Source organism: Agrilus planipennis, unplaced genomic scaffold (assembly GCF_000699045.2).
Source record: "Agrilus planipennis isolate EAB-ADULT unplaced genomic scaffold, Apla_2.0 scaffold423, whole genome shotgun sequence".
Classification (NCBI taxonomy): Eukaryota; Metazoa; Arthropoda; class Insecta; order Coleoptera; family Buprestidae; genus Agrilus; species Agrilus planipennis.
Genome location: NW_020439548.1, coordinates 31,223 through 45,065, shown reverse-complemented (window position 1 = coordinate 45,065; position 13,843 = coordinate 31,223). Strand labels below are relative to the sequence as shown.

The following is a 13,843-nucleotide window of genomic DNA, read 5'->3' as shown; positions in this document are numbered from 1 at the left end:
TGGGCTGTTCTAGTTTTAGGGAAATGCGAAGTTTAGCTCAGGATAGGAAGGAGTGGAGGTACGTGTCCAACCAGTCTTAGGACTGATGACCTTATGATGATGATTTTTATTAAAAAAATCATATTTAAGTTATTTAACTTAACTATCCCCCCCCCCGCTACATGTTCTCGTCCCCGATTTAAAATAAAAAAATATGGTCACCTTACCCTTCTGGTCGCTTTCATTGAAACAGTTATAAATAATTAAAGCTTTATATGTTGGGTTAGGTTATGGTAACATTACTAACTTACAATTTTTTTTCGAATTTCAGATAATTCTATTTAAATAATTGTAAATGTAAATAGCTGAGAGCTAGCGCCATTGTGTTAACTTAACTATCCCCCCCCCCGCTACATGTTCTCGTCCCCGATTTAAAATAAAAAAATATGGTCACCTTACCCTTCTGGTCGCTTTCATTGAAACAGTTATAAATAATTAAAGCTTTATATGTTGGGTTAGGTTATGGTAACATTACTAACTTACAATTTTTTTTCGAATTTCAGATAATTCTATTTAAATAATTGTAAATGTAAATAGCTGAGAGCTAGCGCCATTGTGTTAAAGGGAAATTCAACTTAAAGAATGTCGTATTAGTCTAATTATACTGTACAATACAATGTTTTATTGAAATTCATCTCCCTGTCGATTTACGATTTTTTTTTAATTTTCGTGTTCTGTGTTTTTATTATTTGGATATCAGTTTATTGGCGGTTTCTTTACGGATTTTACTTTTGCTGCTTCTTTACTATTTCATCTTGTTATTTATTCTATTCTGGATGTGTAGACTTTCGTTTGGTATCTTATTTTATTAGAAGTTTGACGTAAACCCTCGTTAAGGGCATTAAAATGTCTGTTTAAAACGCCGCTCGCTTTTGTTAGACAGTTTATTTTATTTTTATTATCAATTTCATTAAACTGTAATAACTTGTGCCAAGGCTATAAAATATGGAAACACAACTGAACAATTTCTATACAGAAGATCATCGAACTTTCTGTCGATAGGGACTTAAAAATTTAATTTAAGTGACAAGTATTTTGTAGGCGCCTACACAAAATAAATATATTTAGCGTCGGACCTAGGGCGAAGTATTCTGTGACGCCCATCATTAGTTCAGTTGAAATCAGACGATTTTTTGTCTAGTACGTGTGATATTGTTAGAAAACTTTTAAAAAATGAATTTCGAAGTTTCTTTCGATGTTTCGTCAGCTGCTCTATTCTATCTTCAGGAAATGAGGCGAAGGTATGAAGTCCTTTGCTAAGACTGATTAAAAACATAAGAATATAGGAGAACAGAGGACTCTATGGAAGACAATAAAAAATAGGCGAAATAGGTTGGTAGGACACCTTCTCAGGCATGAAGGTCTAGTCAGAGACATATTAGAGGCAGAAACAGGAGTTAGGAGGGGTAGAGGTAGATCTAGATTAGATTACTGTTCGCAAATAGTTAAGGATGTGGGCTGTTCTAGTTTTAGGGAAATGCGAATTTTAGCTCAGGATAGGAAGGAGTGGAGGTACGTGTCCAACCAGTCTTAGGACTGATGACCTTATGATGATGATAGGGATGACACATAAATTGTCATTAATAGACAAGGGGAGCGAAGCCAACCGTCTATTCCATCCATAGAGTGGTGTCTAGAGTTAATTGGCTGGGTCTCTAGTTCAAGAAATAAAGAACAAAGACAGATCAAACTTTCGAATTTTTGTGTAGTAAATCGGACGTAATAGTTAAATTAAAGTTGACATAGTATATATTTCCTGTGATAAACAGTGTATGAGAATGACTAGCTTCGATAGTTACTGCCTCAGATAGTTTTGGTTACGAAAATAAAATTAAATTAAAATTTCTATGAAAATTTCATTTCATAAATATTAAAGAGACTATGTTGTTGTTGTTGTTGGGGGTGCAACAAAAAAATCATGGTAGAGCATGTGGGGGGGGGATTAAAAAGTGGTTAGAGTAGATGGACATAGTTTACGGCCCCCTTTTCATTTAGCATTTTTCAATTTGAATTCCTGTTTCTCATAATCTCCGCTGCCACTTCCAAATGACGCTAGACCTTCCTCGGGAATCCGACATTACTCAGTCGTGTGGACAGCTGGGTGCCTTTGGAAGATTTCCGCTTTTCCACGAAATCAGAAAAGAAAAATGAGACTAGGTATCCAAAAATGTTATAGAGTGAGTTTGATGATTAATGTTATTATAAGTACCCCCTACTTTTTATTAGTTTTGTAAAAAGTAGGTCGAATCAGGTAGATATAGATAAACAACTACGAAGCATTGACCTTGACCGCTTAAGTATTTTAATTTAGCTTTTTTCTAACGACTCAATAAATAATTTTTATAATCAATGTAGAAAATGAAGACTACGGATCTGGAAATCAGTTAAATAAATAAAACTTGGTAAAAATCTTTACATCACATCGCATTTTAGTTGGTCGAAATTTACGTTGTTTCATAATGGCGTTATAAATCGTAAAAATTGTGGCAGATAATTATGCAAGTGTAATCAAAAATCGAGACCATTAAAGGATTTTGAAATTGATCTAAATACTATAAAACGATTAAAAGCAGTTTGTAAATGTAGTGGAGAATTTATTATGTTGACTGAGCTTTTGGTTTGCTTATGTAGGAAACTTTAGTGGAAAACTGGGGTAAGTCGTTTTAGAACAATTTTCTTCAGAATTTTTCTTACCGGCTGGAAAAGTTAGTTTTTATGGTAAATAAAAGATATTTTCATTTGGGAGAGAATTCTATTTTGATTTTAATACTGGCGAATAGGATTTGATTTACAAATATCTGGATTTTAAACAGAAAACTTATTTTTTTCAAGTATTTTACAATTTATATGTGACTGTTGATAAGATGTGACGTTATATAGTGTTGTAGGAGATGATACGATGATGATGACCTCCCGACTAGAATTAATAGGGGGTATGAGGGCCTCATGTGGATAATAAGGGGTATGGCAATATAGGGATTTCCCCGTAGATTCCTCATGAAAATCTCACCAAAAATGTGGTGATACTAAAATGAGTTTTGCCTTATCGGTTTTTCATACGGATCTTGAGGGGCAAACCTATCACATATATAAATTTAAATTAAATCTACCTTATGGGGGCTCGATGAGGCAAATCAGTTTGAAAATAATAATCCCATTGCCCAATTATGTCGTCGTATCAATGAAATATTTACATTTGCAAAGAACTAACAAGTGTACTTCCTGATATTGTTATTATAAGACAACTGGAACCAGACGCATCAGGTTAGAACAACAGTAAAACGATTGCAGCCAATAACACAATCTTACTTAAGAGCAAACAAATTTTACAAATAAGTGATATATATGTATATATATTGTATTTTTTTTCATTAATAATAAAGTTCATTTTTCCAAAAATTTTTAATTGGATAGCAATAATTTTTCTCTGCTGGGCCCCTGATGAGGAGCAAATGCGGCAAGACGTTTATGCCCCTTCCTTGCCTCAGGGGGCAACCTCATGGGGCCCACAAAAAGTAGTGTCGCTACCCACTTAGAGAACCTGCCTGCACTCCCTCAAAATTCTAGTCGGGCTACCCTAATGAATTAAAACTTTAATGCCTATAGTAGGTATGCAGTTAAAATGCAAGCAACCAACCGTACGTCCGAATATAAAGATTTAGACCCGGCCACTTTTTTCCACTTGTTTATTGTCGTCGAAATTGTTGATTTTTAATTTCTGAACATAATTTAACGAAAGCATCCATTGCGTTTAGGGCATTTCCGCAACTTTTAGCGTTTGTGTAGAAACGGAGTGCTGCGCAAACATCAGTTAAGCCTACGGTGGAACGTTGTTATAATACAAAACAGACAGACAGATACGAGGGTAGATAGATAGATAGATGATTTCCTATTTATTGATTGCGTTTCAGATGACAAACAGACATAGAGACTTAACACACATAATAACTCGCACACGTATCTAGTAATAAATAAACAAAATAGATCGCTCACAAAAATTTTTGCTACATACCTACTAGATTCTCACGGCCGCTAATAATAGATATCCTTACGAGTAGTGTATGTACGATTTGCGAGGATATTATCTATAAATAGCGACTCATTGTTTAGAAAACGCATACTTTAGTGGGCCTACCTGTTGCATAATTTAATCCGTACGTTTGTTTTTCAACCAACCAGAGCAAAAGTGTAAGCGTTAGGTAATATTGAACATCAGATATTTACTCAATGTACCTACTTGACTAACTAGATTTCCTAGCCAAGTAAAATACACAAACACAATCAAATTGTAAATAATTCGTAGGTAACAATGTACGCACCTACTAAAAACAAAAGTGATAGGTAGGGACTGAATTTAATTAAAAAAGTTTTGTTACCGTTGCTGAAGCTTCTGGCGTGTTTCAGAGCACCCATTTGCAGTTGGTCGTGTGGGGGTAGTGGTATTGCGTTAGATAATTGGTATCGCGTTGCTATCTGCCACACACCACATTGTTTTCTTTCATCGCATCTAGTAGGCAGGTATGATAGTAGTCCGAAATTATGTGGCAAATGTCCAGCACAATTATCTAAATATATGTATAAACATGTAGCAGACGTTCGGGTAGGTACACAATAATATATCTATATTTTTTTTAAACGTGCAGCAACAAACAATAGCGCGTCCTCCACCCCTTTTTTGGTCACACTGTAGACGTTCTTTCCTGGCCCCGATTTTGTTCCAACTCGTTTATTTCTCTTGTTATTTTGATATCATTCGTCGAAAGCGAAAGTGGCAATCGACCGACGACGATCAAAGGCAGGAAAACCGAAAAGTAAAACAGTTGCCAAAACAAGTGGCACTTTGTACAAGGGAAAACTGTTGTCAAGGTGACGGATGTGTTTTCTGTCAATAACTAACGGAAATGTCTTTTACTATTTTTTGTTTTACTTGCGGAACACCTGAACTCCACAGCGAACTTCGACGCGAATAATAACACTATCCCTACGATCAGTAGAACGGGACGCCGCCGTCGTTGCTATACGCGACGCCTCGTGACGTCACTGCGCCGTAACGAGACGCCTCGAGCTTCTCGCTGACTTTATTATTTTCGAACGTACGGACGGACGTCGCGGCGCGTCGTCGATACCCTATTGTTCCGAAATGATCTCTGATGGAGTTGAAAATAGATCGGTGATCGAGGCTCGTTTGTTTTTTTTTTACGTTATTATGAGTATGTAACGAATGAATGATAATGATTTAGTCGATTGTTGTTGAATCATCATCATCATTATCATAGGGTCGTCAATCTTAAGTCTGGTTGATCATGCACTTCCACACACTTTCTTAACTTGAGTTAATCTTCGCATTTGCCTCATATCCTTAATTATTTCTGAACAGTAATCTAATCTAGGTTTACCTGTATCCCTCTCAACTCCTGTTTCTGCTTCGAAAATGTCTCTCATTAGCCTTCATACCTGGGAAGATGTCCAATCAACCTGTTTCGCCTATTTCTTATTGATTTTCATAACGATCTCTGTTCTCCTACTGTTTCTAATATCTCCTCATTTCTAACATTTTCTATTCCCTGCATCCTTATTTCCAGACGTGACTACTTTTTGTTAAAGGCAACTCGACCTTGCGTTATCCCTAATTTTATATCTCTACTGCTCCTTCAATCTTGAATTATCTAATTTTCTTGATACTGAAAATCAGCTAAGTTTTCGTCTCTCATCTTTATATTCGCTCTTTCCCTACTTTTTCTTTCCTTACATGCCAACAGAGTGTAAACTGATAAACTGTAATACGACCATCCCCTTACCTCTTGCCTTTAATTAAGAAAAACCAATTTAATTCAGGTTATCATATCAAATATTACATACATTATTAAAGTATTCAAGCCAAATTTTTATTCATTAGAGAAAATATCATACTAATCAATAGTTCAAACATTTTTACTGAAAAACCCGTGTCTAACGGAGTTTAAACAAGAAAAATTATTCTATTTCAAGTTTGCCCTTCAGTTTTTCCCGGAATAGGCATCAAAGTTGACCAATATTAGTTTGGCTAATTGTGGCTAATTCTTGATTAATCTTGATGACCGATTTCTATAAACTCTAATGGAAAACATGAAAAATACGTGATTTTCGTCATAATATTCTGTATCAAAATGGATGAAGGGAACGCCATGACCATTGCTTGCTGGACGAAGGTTCCAAGGAATCTTAGCCGATGCATCATAGTGATATATTAGAATACATTGAAGATCGATTCGTACAATTTAGTGTAAAGTTGGAAAGATTCATTTTTCGATAGCGTTAAATGTATTATCGAAGTGTGACTTTTGATAATCTGCATGCCAGCATTTTCTATCAATTTTCGGGACAGATTTACATTAATACTTATATAGTCAGTTTTGAATAATTAGAATTTACGTTCCAACAGCTAGAATGTCCGCTATGCGATGCCAAAATAGGAAAATTTTTGTTGATTTAATAGTGGAAAGTGAGTGAAACCAATGAAACGCAATACCATCTTTCCACATTCATAAGAAAATCGATAATAATGCATTTAATTGCAAAATAGTGTTAATAACTTTATATTTGAATTTTGTGTCCTTTCCGATGATTTATGGTGAATGCGACGGTTTTTTTATAATATTCGGATTGTAAAAAGTGCTTTTTTATTTTAATCCTTCAGTCACTAGATATTTGCTTTCATAGATCCTGAATCTACGATCAAAATTTTTAAATAATTATACAGAATCCTTTCCTATGGCGTGCCCGCTAGGCCTTTCTCGTTTTATTTTGTGAGCTAAACACTTTCTGGTTAATGTTTTCGTCACATTATTATGTCACAATGTGTAAACACTTTATTGATCGTGGAAAACATTTTAAAAATAAGGATAAGTCGAGCCTTGTTCGATATTTGTATATTTTCTATGTATTTTTAGGTGCCAGATGTGTAAATTCGAGTTTTAAACAAAACAATGGTTAACCTCTAGCATTAACGTCCTGACAATATACAAAAATACCCATTATTACATGTAAAAGTCCTTTTGAAACCGATCTACAAAGGAAACATAAAAGATCTAAATTTACGACCGCATCATTTTGTTCACTTTGTGATGCTTCATAGGTCCTTTTTTTCCATTTTATTTGTACCTACGTCATTCTCCGACAAATGACTTATACCTTCTGCTATTAGCATATATTTTACATTAAAAGTAAATACGAAAGTTTAAAAAGGATGATATAGGAAGAATCTTCAATTTAATGTTTGTTTTCCAAAAATATTTTTGGTTCAGTCCCAGTAATTAAAATTATGTAGCTGAATTAAGTACTTTTTATAACAATAATTAAAAGATTCTAGAGGTATAAAACAAGTCGGATCGTTATTAACAAAAAGAAATAACTTTTGTGCTTAGGATCGGTGAAAAAAAATTATTAAAAGTGTATGTTGAGATATGGTCATAGGCGTAGCAAGAGATTTTTCCTATGAGGGGCAGATATTCAATAGTTGTTAGTTTATATATAGGTTTAACATGTTTGGTTTGTATGTTTTTAAATTTTGTGCCGATATCGTCAGTCGTCAGAGCCTTTTCCAGGGGGCAATGAGCTTGCTAGAGGGAGGGGGGCAGTGCCTCCTTGCTCCTACCTATCTACGCCAATGGATGTGGTGTAATGGAGGATGTTGCAAATATCGTGAATATCTAAAAAAGATTAGAAATGATGAGGTATTTGAAAGAGTAGCTTAGACATGTAGGGCTAGTTATAGACATATTAGAAGCAGGAGCTGGAGTTAAAAGGGGCAGAGGTAGACTTCGAAGATTGGTTAAAGATAGGAAGAAGTAGAGGTTCTTTATTAACTAATAGTGTAATTCCACCGACGTTTCGCCTTCCAATTTAAGGCTTTTTCAAGGTAGATTATTTAGTTAATAAACTATATTAGCAGATAATCAATTAGAATTAAATGACAGGCACAATTAAAAAGGATATTTTGATATTTTCGAAGTTCAAATTAACAATACTTACAATTACTTTGTACCAGCATCAGCATCTCATATTTACAAACTGATTTTTACTAACAGATGAAACAATATATAGGGTTGTTCGGAAAGTCATTTCGTTTTTTTTTTAAATTATATATTGACCGTTCTGGTCCAACACCTTTTGCCATCTTTCTGGTAGTAGCATAATTCCACGCTCATAAAATTTTTGGTCTTTGCTGGCAAAAAACTGATCGAGGAGGTTTTTGACCTCCTCATTTGAGGTGAAGGTTTTACCGTCTAAAAAATTTTGGAGTGACCGGAACAAATAATAATCCGATGGTGCCAGGTCTGGAGAATATGGTGGGTGTAGCATTGTATCCCATTCAAGCTGTAAAAGCTTTTGGCGAGTGACCAAACTTGTGTGAGGTCTCGCGTTGTCTTGGTGAAACACTACACCTTTCCTGTTGATTAGTTCTGACCTTTTCTGTTGAAGTGCATCATTCAGTTTGTCCAGCTGATGACAGTAGACTTCCGAATTAATCGTTGTGTTATCCGGTAAAAGCTCAAAAAAAACGATTCCTTTAAAATCCCACCAAACAGACAGCATCACCTTTTTTTGGTGAATATCGGCTTTGGAAATGGTTTGAGCCGGTTCATCTTTTTTGCTCCATGACCTCTTGCGTTTGACGTTGTTGTATACAACCCATTTTTCGTCCCCAGTGATGATGCGCTTCAAAAACGGATCATTTTCGTGACGTTTGAGAAGCGAATCGCAGACGTCAATGCGGCGACACAGATTTCTCTCTGTGAGAACATGGGGAACCCATACATCGAGCTTCGAGGATAATCCCAGGCCTTTCAAGTGGTCATAAACTGTTGAATTTGATAAATTTAACCTCAATCCGATCTCACGTGTTGTTATTCGCCGGTTCACATCAACTAATGCCTTTATCGCGTCTTTATCAGCTTCAACCGGCCTTCCCGAACGTGGTGCATCTTCGACATCAAAATTGCCGGATCGAAATTTAGCGAACCAGTTCTGGCACTGGCGTACTGTCAACACACCTTCTCCATACACATCAGTCAATTTCTTTCTGGCTTGAACAGCATTTTTACCCTTTCTGTAGTAAAACAGTAAGATATGTCGAAAATGCTGCTTATCGCTCTCCATATTTAAAAGGGCACCAACCAAAAACTACTGCGTAGAATTAATTGGAATTTTTCACACACAAGCCTTGCTATATGAGCTCTCAAAGCATATAAAAATTATACGGCTTAAATGTTAAGTTGGCTGCAAAAGAATACAATTAAATCCTCTGTCGGGAAAAAACGAAATGACTTTCCGAACAACTCTATAGAATAGTTTTTGATATGTTCTTTTTTGCTCATAAAGTACCCTTTTCTTTCTGTATTCTGCTCATTGTCAGTAATCAACAAACCAGACTTATTTTTGCGTTAAGACAAAATATGGTGGAGGAACTAGGCATTATATTAAGAATAATTCATTTAACCTTTGATGAAAAATTTAGAATTAAAATGTAAAATGATTCCATAAATCATTCATGAATTCTGCTGATGATTAGTTAAATAAAAATAAAGATCGGTTACGTTTTCTGGATTATTTATTTTTTTTTTGGTAACATAATTTCTCACCTCGGTCTTTAACGCCTAAACATATCTTCTAATAATTACCTACATCAGGTAAATGTCGAATGTCTGGTTGTTATTATTGGCACCGTTTCTTGTTTCATTCGAATTGGCGTTGTCGCGATAAATTTGCTGCATACACGCGGTAAATAAAGTTAACAATTGATTTTAATTACGGTCCGAAGGTTTTCAGTTACCGAAATATTCTAAAAATAATTTCTATTTTTGTTCAGCATCTTTATATAACACTATAACAGCGACGTGCTTCTTCATATTCGTCGATAATTTTTGTAGAGATTGTAAAAAAGTGTGGATACATTGGACAAACGGGCAGAACTGCTGATGATAGGATCCATGAGCATAAATGAAGTGTGTGAACTATCAAACTTTGATTCTAAAGTTGCGAATACGTACAGTAACTAATATAAATGCGAATGTTTGTTTGTTTGCTATCATTTCACGCCTTAACTACTCAATCGATCATCATCAAATTTTCTACACACATTTTCTGTTTTAATTGGAAAAAATGCCGTTCACAAGGGATAGAAAAATTATTTTTTGGTGCCGTCGATGATCTTTGACACGTATTTGGGGCATCAACGCCAGCGAAGTCTCCACGACCCTAACAGCATGTCAATATTGATACAAGTCCGTATTCTGCTTGAAAAACCATCGTACTGGAACTTGTCTGATAATAATTCTGTATTTGTAAAACCCTTTATTACACTTATCATGGTGTACTTACTTTTATTATTTTTTGGGAAATAATAAATTTTATTTAATTATTTTTAAGAGCTTTTCACCTAAAAAATTTCTATGTTCGTGCCATTGTCTGCAGTAACAAAGTAGAACATTTGGAGTCAGATTTAATTCCAAAAACGACTAGGTGAATGTCAAATTAAAATAAGTAGAACTTCTTTTACCATAATTGTACAGCATTTTCAAAAATTAACTAACAGTGCGATCCTAATATATTTTAGGACTTTTCCACCAATGTAATGACATTCAGTTTTCTACTTTCACTTTGATTTTTCTATTGGTTTGTTTAATGAGTCAATTTTATATATTGTCTTAAGATAAGCAAATATGAATCCCAATGTTAGTGTTATCTACCTGTATGATGTAAACATTCATGAGGCCGAATGGTGAAAGCTTCCTGGATAGGACGAGTCATAAAAATGGGATTGAATTTGTCCCATATATTTTAAAAATCTTTTTAGTGGATCGTGGATCTTTTTGCTGTTTATTTTTAACGCGAATTCGCTGCTGGTTGCTTGAGGTGTTCTTATACGACTTAGCGGCACTGAAACTTGAAATTTTGATAAATCGGTTCCGACACCTACCATAATACCATATCATTAATTACGCCCAAATCCTGGCTGTTTCTTGACAGCATGAAAAATTTGACGATGATTAATGGAAAAGGAGGGCGGTGAACTAGTACAACCCGTCCAAATTGTCCAAAGAAGGTTTTAGATTCGTGAAATTGTCTTTAGTTAAGTTTTTAATACTTTTTTCTTAAAAATTAATTCTATTGACTGTCGAGGTCAATTTTATGTAATTCTAGAGCTTTCTGGTTGCCATTGATTAAAAGCTTTTGTTTTTGATGTTTCTTCAGGCCACCCTGCGAGAAAAGACTCCTGAAGATGTCTTCGACGAAACTTTATAGATTAGAAACATTAATTAATGATAGAATCACTTCTTACATCAAAAATATAATAAATTAGACTCAAAAATTATATAGTATTGAAGTTTTCGAAACAATTACAAGTATTCCTACGTATTTGTAAAAGTACGTAACCCTTGGCCCTTGTCAGGGTCTTTTTGGTTCTCACGATTGTAGTCCCTTGAAATAATGAAAGTTTCAAGTCGATTATATATTACGGCCAAGGATTTAGATGCGTATCAAATAAAAAGCTCACGGCTAAAAGTTTTAGGAAAAATTGGAGTAAAGTTGTTTTGTGTTTTTCGGGCAATTATTCGGAAGGGAACTTTTCAAGGATTTTATGTAATAAAATATTTAAGTTATGTTTAACTATGCACAAAGAACGACCAATTAATAAACATATTTTATTAGTTTGTATGAACTTTGAAATTGAACGGATTTTAAGGGACAAATATAGATCAAGCTTTAGGTCGTTAGTAATGAATTAGTTAAGAAACAGAATTTTTCACACACAAGCCTTGCTATATGAGCTCTCAAAGCATATAAAAATTATACGGATTAAATGTTAAGTTGGCTGCAAAAGAATACAATTAAATCCTCTGTCGGGAAAAAACGAAATGACTTTCCGAACAACTCTATAGAATAGTTTTTGATATGTTCTTTTTTGCTCATAAAGTACCCTTTTCTTTCTGTATTCTGCTCATTGTCAGTAATCAACAAACCAGACTTATTTTTGCGTTAAGACAAAATATGGTGGAGGAACTAGGCATTATATTAAGAATAATTCATTTAACCTTTGATGAAAAATTTAGAATTAAAATGTAAAATGATTCCATAAATCATTCATGAATTCTGCTGATGATTAGTTAAATAAAAATAAAGATCGGTTACGTTTTCTGGATTATTTATTTTTTTTTTGGTAACATAATTTCTCACCTCGGTCTTTAACGCCTAAACATATCTTCTAATAATTACCTACATCAGGTAAATGTCGAATGTCTGGTTGTTATTATTGGCACCGTTTCTTGTTTCATTCGAATTGGCGTTGTCGCGATAAATTTGCTGCATACACGCGGTAAATAAAGTTAACAATTGATTTTAATTACGGTCCGAAGGTTTTCAGTTACCGAAATATTCTAAAAATAATTTCTATTTTTGTTCAGCATCTTTATATAACACTATAACAGCGACGTGCTTCTTCATATTCGTCGATAATTTTTGTAGAGATTGTAAAAAAGTGTGGATACATTGGACAAACGGGCAGAACTGCTGATGATAGGATCCATGAGCATAAATGAAGTGTGTGAACTATCAAACTTTGATTCTAAAGTTGCGAATACGTACAGTAACTAATATAAATGCGAATGTTTGTTTGTTTGCTATCATTTCACGCCTTAACTACTCAATCGATCATCATCAAATTTTCTACACACATTGTCTCTTTTAATTGGAAAAAATGCCGTTCACAAGGGATAGAAAAATTATTTTTTGGTGCCGTCGATGATCTTTGACACGTATTTGGGGCATCAACGCCAGCGAAGTCTCCACGACCCTAACAGCATGTCAATATTGATACAAGTCCGTATTCTGCTTGAAATACCATCGTATTGGAACTTGTCTGATAATAATTCTGTATTTGTAAAACCCTTTATTACACTTATCATGGTGTACTTACTTTTATTATTTTTTGGGAAATAATAAATTTTATTTAATTATTTTTAAGAGCTTTTCACCTAAAAAATTTCTATGTTCGTGCCATTGTCTGCAGTAACAAAGTAGAACATTTGGAGTCAGATTTAATTCCAAAAACGACTAGGTGAATGTCAAATTAAAATAAGTAGAACTTCTTTTACCATAATTGTACAGCATTTTCAAAAATTAACTAACAGTGCGATCCTAATATATATTTTAGGACTTTTCCACCAATGTAATGACATTCAGTTTTCTACTTTCACTTTGATTTTTCTATTGGTTTGTTTAATGAGTCAATTTTATATATTGTCTTAAGATAAGCAAATATGAATCCCAATGTTAGTGTTATCTACCTGTATGATGTAAACATTCATGAGGCCGAATGGTGAAAGCTTCCTGGATAGGACGAGTCATAAAAATGGGATTGAATTTGTCCCATATATTTTAAAAATCTTTTTAGTGGATCGTGGATCTTTTTGCTGTTTATTTTTAACGCGAATTCGCTGCTGGTTGCTTGAGGTGTTCTTATACGACTTAGCGGCACTGAAACTTGAAATTTTGATAAATCGGTTCCGACACCTACCATAATACCATATCATTAATTACGCCCAAATCCTGGCTGTTTCTTGACAGCATGAAAAATTTGACGATGATTAATGGAAAAGGAGGGCGGTGAACTAGTACAACCCGTCCAAATTGTCCAAAGAAGGTTTTAGATTCGTCTAATTGGGTTTATTTAAATTTTTAGTACTTTTTTCTTAAAAATTAATTCTATTGACTGTCGAGGTCAGTTGTATGTAATTCTAGAGATTGTTGGTTGCCATTGATTAAA

General features: G+C 34.3%; 1 protein-coding gene across 1 annotated transcript in view; it reads right to left on the bottom strand.

Annotated features, from left to right (window-relative positions):
- LOC108743089 overlaps positions 1 to 5,036 on the bottom strand; it is a 34,107-nt gene extending 29,071 nt beyond the window's left edge. The window contains exon 1 of the mRNA XM_025979348.1: positions 4,416 to 5,036. Within this exon, the coding sequence (XP_025835133.1) occupies positions 4,416 to 4,452 (37 nt within the window). The 5' untranslated portion in view covers positions 4,453 to 5,036. The remainder of the gene's footprint in view (positions 1 to 4,415) is intronic.
- Positions 5,037 to 13,843: the final 8,807 nt, after the last annotated feature.